At 41.7% G+C, this 20,933-nt stretch overlaps 1 protein-coding gene across 1 annotated transcript in view; it reads left to right on the top strand.

The window, feature by feature from the left end:
• tsc22d2 (TSC22 domain family 2) overlaps window positions 1–17,590 on the top strand; it is a 33,811-nt gene extending 16,221 nt beyond the window's left edge. Inside the window, 3 exon segments of the mRNA XM_069702239.1 lie at window positions 1,674–1,745; window positions 14,050–14,101; window positions 15,003–17,590. Coding sequence (XP_069558340.1) covers window positions 1,674–1,745; window positions 14,050–14,101; window positions 15,003–15,347 — 469 coding nt within the window. The 3' untranslated portion in view covers window positions 15,348–17,590.
• The last annotated feature ends 3,343 nt before the right edge of the window (window positions 17,591–20,933 follow it).

Below are 20,933 nucleotides of genomic sequence, written 5' to 3' on the forward strand. Positions count from 1 at the left end.
AGACAGACACAATATAAGGGTAATTAATGAAACGAGATAAAAAAAACCCAATACTATTCAATTGTAAGTGTTGGATGTAAACCTCAGAGGAGGAAAAAGTCTACAATCCAATACCACATGAATATTTTCTTTTAAAATTATACCAGACTGTAAACATATTCTAAGTATTTTGGATTGTTTTCCCATTTTGTCATCTTGGGGCTGAGATTTGCAGTCAGGCTATATTATAAACTTGGTGTATTATTAACACCATTTGCCAGCAGGTACCTCAATGCTGATGAATATTAAATGTGGCTTGTAATTTTATCCTCCCTCAGCCACCGTGTCAGGAAAAGCAGCCCTCTCTGTAGCTCACTTTGTATCCTTCCAATCCGTCCCGCCAAGCAGTTAAAGATCAGCGGTAAAATCACAAATGCTAATAGATGACGGGAGCCGACAAATTTACTGCAACGTCTTTGTCTCGCGCGTCCTACTCATCCCTGATTTTCGGTGACCTTTAACATTATTTATCAGAGATGAACAAACATCACACAAAAGCAGATTAGAAAATGCGTCAGTAAATTGTGTAGAGTCCCGAAACTTTACACTGTGCTTATTAAACATCAGTACATGATAAGCAAGGAGGAGACGTCTCGACTGAAACTGATGTTTAGGACTCGACTGACAAAAGAGTGCAGAGCAGTGCAAAACCAACATTATGTGTCACTTCTCATGCTCCGGGTGCCCTCACACTTACCTTGATAAATCCCGACCTTCAGACCTTTCGGTTCGATCCGAACCGAAACAGCAGGTGTGAAAGGTGCCTTGAACCCCGTTCCAGAGAGGCGGCCTATTCCGGATCAAACTGAATCACTGTTTCGGTTTGAAAACACTTTTCGGGATGGTTCAAACTTTCAGGTTATCGTCACCCATTGAACAGTAGAAGAAGAACAAACAAAAAAATTGAGCCGCGGTAGTAGGCGGGGCGAGGAGTCAAAGTGTTTCATGGTAAAGTCGAGAGAAATCAAGAGCGAACTTGGAAAAAAAAAAATCGCACAAAAAAAAAAAAGCAAAAACCGAGAACTTAATTTTCTAAGAGGAAAATAAGTGTTGGTAGAAATGCCATAATAATAATGGTGATTACATAGTGGAACCAAAATGAATTTGTTCGTTTCTTTAATTTAAACTAAAAAGGCTGGTGGCCGAATTGACAGCACGCTGACGTCAGACACTCGCCTGTCTGCAAATCAAACCCTGTGAAGTCCACACAGGTGTACACGTCCAAAACTAATTGCATCAAATGTAGACAGCGTGACAGTTCAGACCTTAGTCCGTACTGTGAGAAGTTCAAATCCCCTAAAACATCTTTATTTTAATATACTAGAAGACTCTGACACTAATAGTTCTCTAAACTGTGGATAAACTGCGCATGTTGTTGTCGCATTGTAGAAAAAAAAAACCTCAGCGGAAGCAGTTGGTAGTTTATGCACCCATGATGCACTTGGTCTTTCCACATCACGTCATTGCTGAAATGAGGTGGGCAGCGTGGGTCGCAACCCCACTTCCTCTGACCTCTCGGTGTGGTTCGGGGTCTTCGTCGACTCTCTCATTCACATTCTCCCTCCCAGTGGGTGTGTTCCTCTTGCTTTACTCATGTTTCTCCTGTCTCTGTTTCCTCCCCCATTAAAATGCAGGAACCCGTCCACTGCTTTCTACCAGGCTTTCCGGCCTAGCAGATTACGAGGGTCAAAGCCAGCCAACGATAGGTATGAGCTCGGGTGTGTTTACGTGTGTGTGTGGCCTGGACTGGACTGGCTGGCTAAACCAGACCCTGCACCCCTTCAACCCCGTGCACCTTGCAAGAACATGTCCATCCTCACGAGTCATGTAGACGTTTATGGAGTCCTGAAGTGTCTTTTTTTTTTTCTGACACAATAGATGAGATAACCATTCGAGGAGAATCAACACAGAAGTTTGCATTTGTTGGATAAATGACATTGTTTGCAGGTTAAACTTGGATGTCTTTGGGGTTCTAACTTAACAGTGTTTTTTGCGCCATTGTGCATTTTAACATATTAAAAAAAAAAAGAAGCACATTATTGTTTGTTTTCTTCCATCGGCTGTCTTGTTTAGGATTTTCAGGGGGCTTTTGGTTAAAGAGCCACTTAGATGTCGATCTGGAAGAATAGATATTTCAATATATTTAAAGAGCAAGCAGGTTTAAAACAAAGAATAAATGTCTCGTTATGTTTTTAATACTGTGCCATACACATTTTTGCTGTGAGGACAAAATGCAGGAAAATGAATATATTCTGAAAAAGGATCCTGTGAACATGACGGCAAAAAAAATTCGATCCGCACCTTCCTCGTTGCATTTAAATACTTGCATAAATTGACAAACGTTTTCTTACGTTTTAAAAAAAGAAAGATGTCATTTTGGGACTACCTGCTCATTTTAACGTGGCGTCAGGCTGGACATGTCAGCAGGCGCGAGTGTGTAGAGCATGCGTGCTTTCTGCATGCTCTACAAGAGGCAGCAAGGTGCGTTTTGTGACCCTCTGGATGTGGCAGCGTTTCACGGCTCTGTGATACCTTGAGTATCTACATTCTGCCCGTCACGAGGATCCGGTGCTCGGGTTTCTTTTGACCGTACAGTGTGTGTGTGTGTGTGTGTGTGGGGGGGGGGGGGTGCGTGCGTGCGTGGCGACGTACAATAGGGTTTTAGTCCTGCAAATAGAAGATCACACTTGGATAACATGATCAGCGTTCTGTCAGCGTAAACATCACATATATTCATTCTGAAGTGTGTCATATGCAAGCGCAGCTAAGACGCTGGTGATTTAACAACATAAATCCACTGACTCCGGAGAGTGCGTTATGAAAAACAAAAATCACCCTTAAATCTAGAGAAACTGCCGTCGGACCATCGAGCTGCGCTCGTTACTAACCTGTCACGGCTGCTCGTGTGCTCAGCGCTGTGAGCTAAATCAAATTATCCTGACATGTCAATTCAAAGCCAAGTGTTTCCCATGTCGTCATGCGCTGCTCGCCAAAGTTGTGCCGGTTAGTGTGAAAATGATCTAACGGAAAACTGAAATCCTTTTTTGAAGGCAAAAAGCATAAAGTTCACTTGTTCCATTGTGTCCTACAGACTTCTCAGACTAAACACGACATTCAAAGCCTTCGCTGTGCCGCAGGATGTTAGGGTGAACGTTTATATTATTTACTTTTCACCTTTTATGGCTGAAACAGTTGATCAAGACATTAATGGTTTGATCAGTAATTAATGAAAAAAAATTGCTTGTTGCAGCTGCATGTAGTTCTATAAAATAGAACGGAAAATTGCTCTAATGAAAACGTATCGAGCGCACGAGGATCATTAGTGATGCTGTTCACACGCTGCTTCAAAATTTTAAAGCTACGTAAGAAAAACAACTTAAATTTTTAAAAGCCTGACAAAGATTAGAATTTTGCAGAAAATCTCCACGTAAAATAAATTAGTGGTCAAAAATGTGCCGCCAAGTTGCTAGAAACGTTTTAAATTTGGTTACGCATGCAGTTATATGACCCGCCGTCATCTTCGTCTTTGAATAATTGATTTGGTTATTTCTTCATTTATCCCATTCTTAAAATCCCTCGCTCTTCTCTCTGCACTTTACTTTGTCTTATCAAATAGAGAGCGCTAATATCTGGACCTTTTCTTTTGAATATTAGCTTTCAGGTGTTTGCTCATGATGTAGCAGATGCTGCGTAGGGAATAAAGGAAACGCTTCATTTAATGTTTTGATTTATCAAATGCTAATAAAAACTCAGCTGTAAGGCTGACTTGTCATTGAATCATTAATCAGGGCAAAGCATGCAGGTACCCGTTGTGTATTTAAATACTATAGGAAAATGAATGCCTTTTTTTTTTTTTTTTTACTTTGAAGTTAACGTGTTTGTGGTTTGCCTTCGTCACATTTTAATTATGTTCCCATGTGCTATCTGATGGATAGCCAGCATGAACCGGCAAACAAACTTCAGATGCATTTAAGGTGTTGTTGGCTTGTCATGTCATGAACTGGAATGAGCCAAAAAACAATTCCTCGTTTGGGACAAAGGACAAAGAGATCCGTAAGGTAGTCTGAGGACATTTGCAAGAAAATTTGGCTTGATTTTAATTCGATTTCATCACTTAATAAGCTGAATTTAGCCAGAGGAGTCCCTGTGACAGAAGTGCCCTCTGATCTAAATGAATCCCATCATCAAATTTTGAAATGGCAGAGCTTCAAATGATTTCTATCCGAGAGGGTGGAATGATATTCGTTTGTTTATTTGTTTCATTGTCAGTCAGCAGCACAGTTTATGTTTTTGTTTCCAATTATTTGTCGTAGTTGTGATAAAAAAAAAAAAAAAAAAAGAGGAGTCATGTGCATCATTTGATGTAGATAGCATAGATCACGGCACGGTAAATGACAGATGATCATAATTGGTGCATATGGACCGCTGTCGGCTTTAAAGTCGGCAATAAGTGCAGTAAAACAGAAGTGACGTTGGTCAATCCGGTGTGTGTGTGTGTGTGTGTGTGTGTGTGTGTGTGTGTGTGTGTGTGTGTGTGTGTGTGTGTGTGTGTGTGTGTGTGTGTGTGTGTGTGTGTGTGTGTGTGTGTGTGAGAGATGCACTGCAGTGACGACGAGTCCGTCTGTGCGACCATATACTTCAGATGAGATGTAAAGCAACAGTAGCAGTTGAGCAAGTGTGTGTCGTCACAGCTGGCAGAAGACTCCGCTCCTTCTGTATGTTCCTCGTCCAGCTCATGTTCGCCTCCGGGCTCCGTGAGTAACCGTGCGGCTTTATCCAAAATGTTTCAACTAACCGCAGGTAAACCTCAGGGAGGCGCCTCATTCCACCTCCCTTTGTCCTGAGGCAGCTCTCCTGCAAGGTCGGACTTGTCTGAAGTGAAAGGGCATAAAGGAGCATTCCTCAAAATGATTGCTTTGGGAAAAATGGAAATCCTCAGTTGGGAAACGTGCCGCCTCATCCTTCAATCACATTTTGTGCAAGTTTCTTCAACACTGTGGACATCTAGAGTTGCTTGCCTGTTTAACATTGTCACCTCTGCTGCAGCCTCTTCGGGCTGAAATAAAGGCCAGAACAATTCAGGGCTTGTGTAATAATGTCCAGAAGGAATTTTAAAACCAGGCTGTTTTATTTTTTTATAGCCTTGCTGCGTTACCTGCTTCCAGCTCCTGAAATATGTCAATTTTTTTTCTTGTTCTCTTTGTGTGAAAGTAAACTGGATATTTGATATTTTACGGCCCAAACAATTAACTTGTTATTTATTTTCTAAAGTAACCAATTAATATGAATATTTTTTTTTTGAGCTGACATTATTTCTGCTCAGACTTGTCAGACTATTTTCTATCTTGGATTTCCCCATCTGAGATTTTCAAAGGTCAATAAATAGTAAAGCTGCGGTTTTTAAAAACTATTTCTGAACATTATTATACAAACTCCAAAAACATGACTGACCCTCATTTGATCCCATACAGCTCTGCTTAAACCTCCTCTTGTTAACAGCTACACTTTCCACAGCAAATATGAGTTTAGTTTTTAACCTAACTAGATTATAAATTACGCTCTGCATTTGTAAGCATTCCAGGAAAGCGACCCGCGGGTCGGCTGAATGGATTTATTGTGAGGCTTTGATCGGTCCCCCGGTAAACAAGCAGCAGCGGTAGCCCTTTTACTGCCGTCTCTCTCCACAATGATCAACTTTATCAACTTTTATCAACAATAAAGAAAAGATGGATTTATATTTGGTGTGAGCACACCTGATCAGTGACCCCAGGCTTTCGCCACAGAGAGTTATTTGATCCAGACCAGGTATGTGGCCGCTGCTTACGACTAAGAAACAGACATTCGTTATTGGGCTCAGGAAGCAGGAGGAGGAAAGTTAAACGTGGGAAAGCTGCAGGAAGGAGAGAAGTGCCTTCTTCATCAATGGTCTGCCCCTTTTCTGCGTCTTTCAGAACTATGATTGGTTTAGTGCACATTTGTGAACACTCAGATTTGATCAAATACTACACTATCCTCGGCGTAGGCTCAGTTGGAGTCACCTTCCCTCGATGCAAATGAAGAACACGTACAAAATGTGTAATTGCTAACCGGCCTCGGGCAGGGCACATATCCTCAGAGGACCCTGTCAGTCGCAGGGTCCCTCTGTTCACTAAGTATTACTCAGCAGTTGTATAGGAAGCCCCCCTCGAGCGGAATCACCGACCGCGGAGCCTTAATAGACGTAGCGTGACTTGACATTGTGCCGAGCTCTGATCTCCCAACTGAACAAGTCTTTTCAGTTGCAGGGAGGAACGGGTGAATGCCGATCATAACCATCAAAGACTTTCACCATTTACATAAAAGACCTCATGACTCAATGATAGCATTGTACGGCGGCAGCCTTTTCATTCTGTCAACTATATCTTTGGAAACTGTGCTGACATTTGACTTGTGTTTACCGAGTAGAAGTTTGCAGAGCACACAAGGGCCTCTTCAACATCGTCCTGCCTCAGACTCAGTCAGTTAAAGACATTCACACCTAGGAGATACCTAATTTAATCACAGGCGTCAACTGTTCGCTATTAACATACAGAGGGTCACACATGTCAACAGTAGCTGATGAAGGAGGACAGTGAATTTTGTATTTACCACTTACTCAACTGGGGCTGCAACTCGTGATTGTGTCATCAGTTGATCTCTGGGAAATGTTCTTGATTAATGGGTTCATGATTACGTCTATAAAATGTCAGTAAATGCTGAAAATGCCTGGTATAATTTAGCGCAGACCAACAATGTGACTGCACGTCTTGTTTTGTCAAACCAACATTCAAACACCTCAAAATATTTTCTCCACTATTTATGACCATGATGTTGGATGCGATTGAACAACTCTGGCAAATGAGTTGCATTTCTGTCGGGTCGGCTAATTGTTGCCGCCCCAACCTCAGTTTTGACACTTGTGTCCACAAATCGGTTATCTAATCTTCACGATAGCGTTAAAGCTCCACTGTGCGATGTGAAATCAAGTCTGAAGCCCCAGCTCGAAGCCACGGTGATGAACAGCGGCCCAGACGTGTATTGGGCTCTTTGTTTTTACAGTGTCGTGCCCAGTGACATTGGTCTGACCCAAACCCTCTACTTCAGAGAGGAAGCCCAAATAAGGCTAAATCCTTGATCCTGTGATAAATGCTCTGCTGAATCCAGAGGCTCGTTAACGCTGAGGTGCCAGAATTTTCCCATTCAAGCCTTGAGAGTAACACTATTACTTTTAACACATTCCAGTGAGGTCTTAATCCGGATCGGAGCCAAACAAGTTGCGCAGGCCCAAATCACTCGGGCAGAGAAAAAGTGGTGAAATTTGATATCGAGGCACACGGTGCATGCTGAAGATCTGGTTTTAGTTGAACGCCATTTTGGCAGTGATTATTTAAGGCTGCCGGGCCTCTGCTTTGGATCCCCCACTGTGTCTGCATATGGATTTTGATGGGTACGTAACAGGAGCTGCAGAAGTCACTCGGCTACCGCTAACAAACACCCCCACTGGCAGTTATTTTAGCCACTAGACAAGCTGAAATATGGAGGCTTTATTAATCTGCTTAAATTAACTGATGGATAAAGTCCATCCGCTGTCTCAAGAATTCAGATCTTATCCTTGCTTGCATTAAGCCCCAGAGGGACTCGAGCACTTCTCATGCTCCCTGTCATCCGGTTTGTCCACCAAGATGTCTACTAGAGCTGTCCATGTTTTTGGGGAAGACGGGCTGCTCGGCTTCCAGCAGGCCGCGGACGGACACATTCTGGACGAGGAGTTGCTTATGCACCAGTCTGGCGGTTATGCAACAGGCGAGGGTGCAAGGGTGCGAGTGAGACGGTTCCTCTGGCCTGTTTATGAGGAAGCTTGGTGGCAGCAGACGCACCCACTCATGACTTTGATTTAGTGCTGGAAAAATAAAACTTCTCAGAGACCTGTATTATTTTGTTCAGCCTCCATTGTGTCCGTATGGACCACCCCTTATGTAGACCAAAATTCCACCATGTTCGCAGACGCGCATACTTCCAGCATCCTATAATTGTCACCATTGTTTGACTGTTTTCGAAGAGCTCAGTCAAAAATCATTTCTCTTGTGACTAATATAGTTCAGTATGAAAATTAAGTTCTGGGGGATTTCAAGTGTGCATTAGGAAATACCAAGCAGTCCTCGTGGATTGTGTAACTTGGCTCATGTAACACTTGAGTTTCAGATCATTTGTCGGCTCTTGAGAGTCGTGTTGGTGGTATGCAGGGTCCTAATTTCCCACATCTTGGAATGTAAATGATCCTTTTCTTTACACCTGGTATACGTGTCAGGTATCGTCTCAGCAAGCAGTGGAGGGACTTAACATGTTTACCTTGAATCGTCTTCAGTTCTAAATTTATTTTGAATAACAAAATGCTTATGGTATTAGGTGAATAGGCTTATGTCTTAATGCCTCATGTCACACCGTCCTCCTCACTTCACCCAGTTGTCAGTAAATATGTAGTTGTTCAAATTTCAAAGGGTTTTAAGGACATCTCTGCATTGTTGACATTTTTCAGTCTTGGTTTTAAGAAATGTTTGTTAATTAATTGATTAGGTAATTGGTAGATAATTAACCTGTAACTGTTTTGGCTTCAGCTTCACTCACTTTTTATGTAAAAATGCCAAATGTTTGATGGCTACAAACCTTTTAAGTTTTCCGACTAGCAATGTGAATAAATCACGTAGGGGTAAGTTGGAAACTTATAATGGGTCTTGTTCATTTTGTGTCACTGCAGCATTTAGAAAAAAAATCTATTAACTGAAAAGAACTGATATTATTATCTAAATAAAGATTTAGTTGCAGTCCTGGTAGTGCTTTCATTATTTTATTTAACCAAAAGGACGTACCTTCAAAATACAACAGAACACGTCACTACTAACAAAATACTGGCACTTAACTGAGAGCTGTTTGTAAAGTTAATCTCACCAATCATTCCACTGGCTGAAGCCCAGGTGGGTTTTTATAAATGTTAAATCTTTTGTTTATACAGCATGTGTCAGTTGAAAACTGGATTTGAAATGATTGCTCGAACCGCATCTGTAAACCTGAGGAACACACAGGACGGCCTCTTGCAAAAATACCAATAGAAAATCCACTTTCGCATCTCACATTTCAAGGCTCATTGAAGAGCTGCAACCATCAATCGATCGAGGAGTTGATCAGCAGAATGTTAATTGGTAACTAAGGTTTTTTTTTTTTTTTTTTTTTTAAGCAAAACATTCTCATGGTTCCAACTTTTCAACTCAGAGAAATTTCAGCTGATGGCAATTGATTGTCTTTTGGTTTTGCACGGTTGGTTGGATAAAACAAACAAATCAAAGACATCATAATGTTCTCACAGAAACTGCGAATGGCATTTTGGCATACACAGCATGCCTGTAAATGTCCCAGTTTTTGCCAAAGCAATCATTTTTTTCAACTTTTGTCTCCTGGCCAGATGTGAAATTAGCCATGAAAGACGGCATGTAAAGTTAGTACAGGAACAAGTGAACAGAAACGGGGTACAAAGCTTACGAGCAGCACACAAAGTTAAACATGCACCGCAATTCATATGTCAAAGAATATTTCATCAAATATAAGCTTCTATTTGATTTCTGCCTTAACAATGAATTCATTGAGCTCCTTAAGTGAAGTCATGACTGAACAGCGCTTGCCTGAAGCTGCTTTTCACTGAAGGTCTGTGCCACAGCTATCTGGAGCCTCTGCTGACCCCTTCTGGTGGAGCAGCTGAACTCCACCTTTTAAAAAAAAAAAAAACCTGCCTCATGATCCGGGCTGATGGTGGTGTTTGCATCAGAAAGAGGACAACAGTGAGCTGTCAGCGAGCCCACTCATCTGTTGTTGCAGCCCCCACCAACCCTCCAGCTATTGTTTTGTAAGGCACTCTTTAAGGGGGGAGGGGGGTTTCACTGTAAGGCTCAGCTCTCATTTATTCAGCTGTCCCCCCCTGCAGTGACTGTTTGTATGCTTTGGGACAGGGACGTGTGCCGGTGCCCTAATGGAGAACACATTTGGTTTTCTGCCGCCATAAAACATAATGTGATGAAGTCTGAGATGAAGGCGAGAAGGACTTTGGTCCAGCGGGTGTCTCAAAGTTGGCACGGTGACGAGAGGAAAGAGGTTGCAGGTGTGCGAGCTCCGCGTCCAAACAGGAGACAGGCAACCTTGCGGTTACAGGACTGTCCCTCAGTGTGGAGCTGTGTGTCGTCCCAGCGGGATGGTGGCTGTGACACAGATGTCTGGGTTTGGACGCGCTGGCCTCGGGGCCGGAGGTGTCCGGGAAGGGGGGGGGGATGGGGGGTGCATGTGTACGCTGCTTCAGTCTGCAGGGAAGGCCCATGTTGAGGTTATCACAGCGAGTGGTCCTTATATAAACCATCACATGTCTTCCTCTTTCAATAAGAGGTACACTTTGCTTTGTTTTGCTTGACCTCCTCCCGGTCAGATCTCCCTGTCACTTGACAAGATCATTTAATTCAACCTGCATGTCTTGTCTTTTTTTGTGTGTCTTTTTCTTTTCTTTTTCGATTAAAATCACATTCCAGCCACAGCTCGTGGACATACTTCTCCTTCACTGTCCCAGATGTGGAAATGCTCAGTTCAAAGGGAGGAATGTCTTCTGCTGGCATTGTTTGTCAACATTAAGATTTCGCATGCCAGCGAGATGCCTGTTGAGGAATGCAACTCACTGCCAGCCCCAGTCCGGGCGCTAAATTATCATTTTAATCTCACACATTTGACAATCCAACTCCCTGAAGGTGCTTTTCCTCAAAACTCGAGACATAAAAACACACCGAAAGGGTCAAAGACAAGGAACAAGACTAGAAGTCTTCTGGTTTTTGAGGCAAAGTTCAGAATAGCTTATTTGGTTCCAGAACATTTCCTACTAAAAGGACAGAGCCAACCAAACCTCTCTGCCAACATGCCAAGCGCTGCCTCGTCTTTAATTAACATTGAAATATGTCTCTGGAGTGTCAGTGCATATCTTTTTGGCAGACGGTGGCAAGCGAATAATGTAACTTGTGCAAGAGGCTTCGGGAGGAGGAGGAGGAGGACCAGGGAAGGGAAGGGGAGCTAAGCTCCGCCTCCTTGTTTTCTCCATGTGATCAAGTAGGGTTTTAAGAAACACTCAGCTACTCAAACAGGAGTCGGTTCGTGTCTTTTCACTCAGAGGACACGTGTAGTAAAAAAAAAAGGAAAACCTTTGGAGGAAACATGCGCTGCAAAATGAACTACAGTCTGCCCTGCTCGCCGGGAACTTCACCCACCTGTTCAGGACGTTTGGTGGCCTTCAGGGCGAGATGCGCGAGGTAATGCGCTTTAATATACGGTTGTTTTTGTGTGTGTGTGTGTGTGTGTGAGACCATCGGGGTCGCGGTTTTAGGTTTTGCAGCTTCTGTGCTTTATTATATGGAACTAAAACAAAACAAAAAGGTACTTTTCCCTGTGAGACAGTGAACCGTGTGTGTGTGTGTGTGTGTGTGTGTGTGTGTGTGTGTGTGTGTGTGTGTGTGTGTGTGTGTGTAATACTGCGCGTCTGATGCCTTTTGCACATGGCTGGAACTTCCATCTGATCCGCGGGGCCATTTGCTTTGTGCGTGAAGTGTTTGTCCCACAGCTGGTTGTCTTTTCTTTCTGCAGGTTGTCTTTTTTTTTCTTTCTTTCTCACAGCACTCAAAACGTGGCATCTGTTTGGTGTGTGTTTGTAGTTGATTCCTGTTGCTCTGGGTTTTGTACCCTCGTGGTTGAAATGCAGTTATTGTAAGTCGCTTTGGATAAAAGCGTCCGCTAAATGTAATGTAATGTAATGTAATGTAGTACGTGCCTCCAACCCCCCCCCTCCCCAAACACCCACTCCCACCCCCCCCTCGGGTACGTGCGCGGCAGCATGTAAATAGATAGAGTTCAGGAGCTTCATATCATGATGTCGGTCACAGTTTGACGGATCATGCAATCGATTAATCGACAGTAACTTTGTATCGGTTTAAAAACAAACATTTTATTCTTTTTACCGACGTTAGCTCAAGCTCCGTCAGACTTGCCAGCGAAAAATGATTTCCCTTTTATAAACGTCTGTGTCTTCATTAAGTGGCGGATCCATCCAGAAAAAAACAACCCCAAACTTGTTCTCCATTTGGAAGTAGTTAAGACTCTGTTTTCATCTCTCGCCTCCAGTTTTCTCATCTGACTTCACATTATAAATCAGAAACACTTTAGGGATTTCTTCGAGGCTGTGGCACATTTTGTTCCCTCTTTCTCCAGAATACTAATGCGTGTGTGTGTATGTACATATATATATATATATATAGTCTGTGGTCAGAGCCCCTTCTAGCGGCGCAAGCATGCGTCGGTCGGTGCTTGTTTTGCATCCACCTCCGGAGCGGTGATTGCGCAAGAGAGCGTTTGTGCGGAGACATTTAGGGAAGAATAAAGGCTCCCGTGTGTGTTTTTAATCCGTGAAAGGATAACGGGAGAAAGGTGGCGTGGTTTCTGTTGTGTGAGGATCTGTAGCGCGGTCAAGTAAGTTGATCGTCTCGCGTTTAAAGTCACGTTTTCTTTGCTTCCTTTGATATGGAAGGAGGAGGGGTGGAAAACAAGATTTGGTAAATGGTCTGTAGCACTTTATCACCTTTCAGTCTCAAAGCGCTTTAACATAGTTTCCCCCCCATTCACACGCTAATGAGACAGATCACCACGCAGGGTGCTGCCGTCAGGAGCACATTCACACACTGATGGTACACCATCGGGAGCAACTTAGGGTTCAGTGTCTTGCTCAAGGACCCTTAGGAATGTGTAAAGGAGGAGCTTGGGATCCAACCACCAACTTTACAATTAGTGTGCAACACACTACCGTCTGAGCCACAGCCTCCCTTTAAACAAAGTGAGATGCACATAGAAGATCTTTACATAATATAAAAATGCGATAAACGTGTTTTGTTTTGTTTTCCTTTACAAAGAGAGAGGTTTTATTCATTTAGTTTTGCTATCCAGCTTCCTGCTCCTGACTTTCCACAAAAAGATTTCAGTTACTGCTGATGAGCTGCTTTCTTTCTTTGTGTGTTTTAATCAGTATAGCGAGTTCTTGATGATTATGCCTTTAATGACGTGTTTATATGCATTGAGTTATGATCTGGCTAATGCAGGACACCTTTTTAACTGTTTAGCTAAAGTCCGGATTCTCATTTGTTGCTTCTCCTATGTACATCCCCGTCATCACTGTTATCGCAGTATAAATATGACCCTACATTTCCCACACAATTAAAATCATGTAAGCAGTTTTTGTAGAGAAATCTTACTCTTTTTTAGCCAGTGACGAAGACCAAAGATAGATCAGTATATGAAAGCCAAAATTAGAAGATGTGGTTTGTTGCAGGAATGTTTGTACAGTAAATTTGGGTGTAAAGTGGGACTGAAATGGATCTATTTTCCACTCTGTGGAGGTCATCTGAGGTCATTTTAAAGACCTTTGTTCAAGTAACGAGCTATTGACCGATCACAAAGCGGAGCTTGATGTGTTCAACTAACTTCACCTCTCACCTCCTCACTCACTGAAGTCTCCAGTAATGGCTGTGTATCGTCTGAAGTAGCTGAAAGCAGCTTCATGGTTGTATCAGCCAGTCTCTCTTACTGTAGCTTCAGCCAGCGGCGCCTCTGCAGGGGTGGAACGTGTTTCATAAAATACACTAAAAATACGATGCGGGTTTATATTTTTGGTCTGTGTGTTTTGGAAAAAGATTCAATCTCCAATTTGTTCATCTCCTTCTCTGGGAGTAGATCTGACTCCTGATCTTCCACGAGGTTTAATTTAGTTTTACCTCTGAAATCCAAGTTAAATCTCTCGCCTCATATTCAGCACTTTACCGACCAGACTTGGCAGCTGAACGTAATAGAAAACGCTGGAATCCGTCCGAAGCATTTGTGACATACGTGAGATCTCGCGGTAACTCTTGCTCTCTCTTTGTTTCTCCACAGTGTATCTGGTGCTAGCGTCGTTGCCATCGACAACAAGATTGAGCAGGCAATGGTGAGTTCTCCACAGATGTTCAAAGTTGTGATCGGGCAAAAGAGATTCTCCACTAGTTCATACAATGACTTGATTCATAATGACTTTTCCACGCTTGACACTAAGTGACACAACCATCAAAGAGTGGATGAACATAAAACTCAGCCAGAGGATCTTTTCATTATCATTTATATAATAATAAAAAATTACTCAGAGGCTAGATTCAAAATCAAACATATCAGACATTTATTCTTGCAAGAAGGACGTCCAGCATTGCTCAACGTCACTCCTCCGTAGAGCAGCTTTTATACAGTGTGACAAACAATTGACGGTCACCCCCATTTCCTTTGTATCTGCTTTCGTATGGTAATATTGAGTTGGTTGCAGGTCACAAGATAAGGACACAAGGGAGTCGTCAATTAGATGCGGAGAGTAAAACAAAAGAAACTTTACAGAGCCACTTGCAAATAAGATGAGAGACTTTCCGGAGCCACATGAAAATAAGATGAATACATAGAAACTTTCCGGAGCCGCATGAAAATAAGATGAAACAATCTTATTTTCTTTCCATCAATATATATAAAAAAAAAGACTTCCACACTGGCACATCTGATCAGCCTTCAGCCGGAGGGAGAAAAAAAAAAAAAGGCCAGAAAACAAAGCCAAATATTCACTCTCACGGTGTTGTTCATGTCATTTGATTGACAAGGGATTTCTTGGAAATGCATTGGCAGCATCCCCACGGCAACGGCACTAAGCATGTTGCCAAAAAAAGATCACACATTGCCTCTAAGCACTGCGTAGACAAACCTTTGCTTTGTTTGATGACGGAATCTCAAAACTTTTTTTTAAATTTTTTTTTTTTAACTCCAGTGTTATTTTGTGCTAATTTGAGTTTCCCCTCTCTTGTCTCCTCTCTCAGGACTTGGTGAAGAGCCACCTGATGTATGCCGTTCGGGAGGAGGTGGAGGTGCTGAAGGAGCAGATCAAGGAGCTGTACGAGAGAAACTCGATGTTGGAGCGCGAGAACGCAGTGCTGAAGTCGCTGGCCAACTCGGATCAGCTCGGCCAGCTGTCCACTCAGCTGACCCAGGGCAGCAGCCCGTCGCCGCCGCCGATGCTGCAGCAGCAGCAGCAGCAGCAGCACCACCACCAGCAGCAGCAGCAGCACCACCACAACCCGCTCGTCCCCAACAACGCCCCGACTCTGGCTCACCACGAGGGGAGTCAGAGCGTCCCCCATCAGCCCAACATCACCTCGGCGTGAGCCCCCGTCCCCTAGCACACGCAGTCAAACACACACCTCCCACAGACAGGAACAGGAAGATCCTGTTCGTAAAGACAACAACTACTACCGTCCCCATAACCCCATAAAGCAAAAGGCTCAATCTGCTCCATTCGAAGACAAATCGACAACAGCAAACATCTTTGTTTACCACCGAGAGTCATGTTTCAGTGTGCGCACGCTGCCGTCACCGGGCCTTCGCGTTATTAAGACAGTTACCACCCTTTGCAAAGTCTTATTCTGGCCTTGTGTTTGGTTGCGAGAGAGAGAGAGAGAGAGCTGAAGGAGGAGGAGGAGAAGCAGGGGAGCCGCTGCGCACCAAACAAAACCTGCATGTTGTTCTGGTGCAAGAGACGGGGGTCCACGGGCACAGAGAGCTCGGTTTTTTAAAAAAAATATTTTTTTTTTTAAGGGGTGGGGAGGGCAGGGGGGCAACAACAAGTGGTGGAGGACAGAGGTGTAACCCTGTGAGGGACCAGTGCGCTGTCCTATAAACCATCTGGCAGGGACAGACTGTCCTCCCAGCGTCCACAGCCCACGTCGCTGCAGGAGACCACAGTGCAGAAGGGGGTAGGGGCATCGAGGATTCGTGCTCCCCGAGCGGAGGAGGACGCCAGCGGGCACCTCGGCTCGAGCGGAGCGAGACGCGAGCCTCGGCTTGTTATATGCTGCATCAAAAGCTTGTGTTGTTTTCTCAGAGCCACCATACTTTGACATGAAACATAATGAATTTTCATTAGTTCAGTTTTAGTATTTGCATTTATTTATTTCAGGGCTGCTATTTTCATAATGTAAATGAACAATGTCACAGAGATACTTATTAAAAACAAAAAAGAAACCTTTCTCTTTGGTCTTTTGGTATTTTAGAATCTGTCAGGTATTAAATTTGGTCGTTTCTTGCAACAAGTAGATCTCAATAAGTAGGCAATAAGTTTCAGAATAGAAATGTTTTCTTCTCATGAAATAGTGCTAACACTAAAGCCGAGCTTACATTAGGTGAAATCCAGGTTGAATGTATATTTTGTAAAGTGTAAAGTATTAAGAGCGTGGAGGGTCTGTACAGGGAGAACACCTGTTGTTAAGATATGAAATATGTGATGGGATGTTTGGAGAAAGAAAACTTCATTTACTTTTTCTAGACAAAAACGTAAAAGCAGAAATGAATTGTGGGAGGGAGGCGGGTAGGGTTTGGTTTGGGGGGAATGAAAAGCTGTGAAAATTGTTCGACCTACTTTATAACCAAAGACGCAAAGCTGTGTAAGTTTTTTTTTTTTTTTTTTTTTTTTTTTCCATTTTTAAAATGCACACATATTTTTTTTTTTCTATTTTCTCCTTCCCTATATTTTGTTTTGCATGTTCTGCATGATCTATAATCAAACCACTTTCTTACCTCATGTTTTTATCCAACACTCTTTTTATTTGTTTCTGTCAAGTCTGTGAATGATTGAGAGGATTTCTGAACGTGAAAGGGAACAATGAGCAGGGAGGGTGGAGGAAGTAGTCGATGGTGAGGATTAAAAAAACAAAACAACAACAAACAAAAAAAACAAGAAAGAATGGAAAGGCGTTTTTTGTGGGATGGACGGAAGGGCCTCGTGCACAAAACATCAGTCAGAAAAGGAGCCATCTTTCTTGTTTTCACGTTAAATTTCAGATGCAGAGAAGAGGAGGTTGTTACTCTGCACGGTTTGATGAACGCAGCATCTAGTTTTCAAATGTAACGTAGCAACACTTTGCTCACAAAGAAAAACAACTAGACCGCAATATCTGCAACAAAACAAGACAATGGAAAAGTATTAAACATTTCGTACTGAAGAGCTGGAACCCGGTTGGATTGTGTATGAGCATATTATGGGATGTCCCGTCTGCGTCACGTCTTTGTGCCTCCTGTGCCGTCGCCTGCTGTCGTCGGGCGATCCGGTTTCTTTCTCTGTGGCTTAGAACCAAACCAAATCGCTTGGTAATTGTACAATCAGTCACCTTTTTTAGACTTTTTGATTTATTTTATTTTTTTCTCGCGAATGGGCTTCTGTCTTTCTTTATTCTCTTTTTTTTTTTTTTTTTCCTGTTTTTCTTTCATTTGAAGGAGATGCCGTGTACATGCCAAATGTACTGTATGAAAGTGATCACTGAGCCTTGGAGAAAATATCTTAACGATGCCCTTGTAATGTGCTATTCAGACGATTTTAGTTTTCAGTCCAAAATAAATTACTGTTTTATTATGAGATTGTTGTCATGTGTTTTTTTTTATTCTACCTTGCACTTCCTGTTTGTGACATTGATATTGGCTGACACAACCAGTTAATCAATATATCAGTCGTGCTCTTCTTTTATTTATTATTCAATATCTGCTACTGGACATACAAACATGACAATAAGTAAAAGTCCTGCACGTTAACAAACATGAAGTTAGAAGTTATCCACTAGAGACTGAGGTAGTGGTGGGAAAACTGAGGCAAACTAAAACATATTTAAATTCTTGAAGAACATCTCAACAAAATAGAATATAGTGACCTCAATTCCTTTGGTTTACAAAGTGTATGTTGACTGGTATATTTTCATAAAACCGCAATAAATAAATAATTATACACATTTTTCCACAGTTTTTGGGTCATAACATCAGTTACATTATCACATCTTTAATAGAAAGCTTTAAATCATTATACTTAAAATGTTCAATATGAAACTGAACAAAATATAAAACACGTCTATAATGTTTTATTTTCTGTTTTATGAAATCACAGACTTTATTTTGCCACTAATTAGGCATCCGGTGAACTCTGACCTCATAATATCCCAGCCCTTATCATCTATATACAGTTGAGCAACTCAAGTCGTCCTCTCCAGATCCCTTAGAACTAATTGATACAAAATTGCTGTATTATAAGATCATTGTTCATTTGGTGGAATTCATTTTTTCCAAGTGTTTCCTGTGTCGACCTCAATGAGGCAAAACAGTCCGTTTTTTTCTGAGGGAGGAAGGAAAGAAGACACCCACACACAGAGGTACGTGTGAAATCCCAGATGATGTCATTCTTCCTCACTCATCAGCTACCTGTCCTTCCAGACATCAATCCACACCTGACACTCGGTCAGAAATGGCATTTTCATGTAAGTGGAGCTCCATCAGCCCTCACACTGACAGACACTGACAGCTGCTGGGATTAACTGCTTCGTTATCTCAGCTGAATAATGACAAAACTCATTTCCCAGTTTTAGTCAGTAGAGTTTTGGACTCCAGCTCCCAAAGTTTTTATTTTTATTTTGTAAATTGATGAGACCTATGTTAGAGGTGTGTGTTTTAATGTCATGAACTCACAGTTTATAATGAGGCTTGACTCACTTCAGCTCTCTGTTGGTTTTATGGAACAGCTTTTCATAATTTTTATTATTTATTATCTTATTGCTTCCTGTATGGTGCTGTAGCGAAAAAAAATTTCCCCTTGGGGATTAATAAAGTAACTACCTAACCTAACCTAATAACTTTTTTTTTTTCTGAGCCTCGCTTATGAAACACCTCTCCTGGTGCCGGCTGCCCAAATCTCTGATACTGTGTCCTTTTTGTCCTTCACTGTTGTGTTTCTGTTCATTTTTTCTTTCCAGATTATAATAATAATAATAATTATACACTGTTAAGTTATTTTATTAAATTTTCAACAGACTTAAAGACATTAAAAGTAAAAAAAGAAAAAGTAAAAATGATCAAAGAAAACGACATAATAAAAGTATAAAAGATAGATACTGTCTTTGGCAAAGACTGACACATGCTCATTATCAAATTACAAACCTGCTTTTCAACAAAGTCAAAATACAATATGTAATCTGGTGACTCCTCAGAAATGACAGGATGTTGGCTTCAGTTCAGCTTCAACAGAGATTCTCTATGCAAATAATTATCAGTATGTTTATGAGCAGGACTGAAGGTTTATCCATCTTTGGGCTACATAAAGGCTGAATGAGACACAAAGCATCTTCCATTTTCTGACCGAGGTACAACATAAAGGAGGAAACTACAATGGCAACATGACACACTAACTGGCACGTTATTGTAAACTAAAAAACTGGACCAACCAGGCCTTGTGTAACCTTCCTCTTCCCTTACTTTCCAAACATCCTGCGTGTTCATGCAGTAGCACGACACAGCAGTGAGTCACAGCGACTCAGTTGTGATGAGACTGGGGAGTGCTTTCAACGTCACTGTCGGCAAAAGCAGTTCATTGAAAGCATGAATGACAGATTAAATCTTAGATCAACACTCGCCCTTCCTATAATTTAATTGACAACTTGTTCTGACATGTTCTGACTCCTGACACACATTTCAATATGTGTCAGCAGCAGGACATATTAGTCCTCTTCATATTGTGTCTATTATACAGAGCTTGAAAGCAATCAATACAATTCTATGGTACTAGTACCTCAGAATTTTTACTCTGAGCATCTTAATACATCTATTATATCAGAGGAAAATATTTTTTTTTACCTTTATTATTATTGTTATTATTATAATATTTTACTTTTTCATAAAATCTCTTTTTTTCGAAGGTGTCTGAACTGATCGCTCTATGCTGGTGTTTTCTCTTTCTGCTCTCCCTTCATGCTCGCCCACCTCTGAGTTTGCTTCTGTTGGAGGTTTCTTCATGTTAAAACAGAGTTTTTCCTCCCAGCTAATGAATTTCTTGAATTTTTGTGTTTCTTTCTGTAATGTTGTTCTGCCGTGATATGACTTATGCTGTGATTTGTGAATAAAATAGCATTTTATTGAATTAATGAGAAAAAACATGATTTAAAAAAAAAATAAATAAAAAAAAATCAGGTACTGGAAAATGTCCATCATCTATTCCTGCTTTATCCTGAACAGAGTCATGAGGGGCTGGAGTTTATCGCAGCTGACTTTGGGAAGACGCTGGGTTAAATATTATTGACATGATAAAGTAAATTCAATAATTATGATATAAAATAACATTCTTCATATTCAAAGCTTTTACTTTTAAAACTTGTGAAAGTAAAGTCCATTTATGATCCTGATGTCAAATTTTGGCTGCAGGACTTAAAAGTGCAACATTGCAGAAATTTTACATATTTCCAGAGAGACAGGAAATTTCAGCAGATTTCCTACTCAGCAATGTGTAGTACTGAAAAATATTTCATGTCACTGACGTCATACAAAAAGCACACAGGAAGGAAGCCTTAGTCAGTCGCAGGAGGAATTTGTGCTTTGCATAAACTGCCTACGTGTGTGTGTGTGTGTGTATGTGTGGCATAGGACAATTACTCACCATTCAGTCATCCTCACCACGCCTAACAATTATTGGGGATGAGTTTACAGAGTTACAGAGTAATACTGCACTTTCCAGACTCACCACTGCCATCAAGTGATTGAACAGATCCAGAGTATCTTGTTCACATGGTATTAACACACAGTTCAAGCCTGTGGTGCCATCATGTGGGCATGATATGAAAGTAGCCTCTAAGATGCAGCTGACATACTATGTGCATGTTAAAGTATTAAATTCACCAGCAATAAACACAACAACCAAAGAGGAACTTATTCTGATTGCAAGTTTTACA

The sequence above is a fragment of the Brachyistius frenatus genome, unplaced genomic scaffold (genome assembly GCF_029030835.1).
Source record: "Brachyistius frenatus isolate BFR_SWC_R1_liver_20210118 unplaced genomic scaffold, ASM2903083v1 Contig_41, whole genome shotgun sequence".
NCBI classification, from domain to species: Eukaryota; Metazoa; Chordata; class Actinopteri; family Embiotocidae; genus Brachyistius; species Brachyistius frenatus.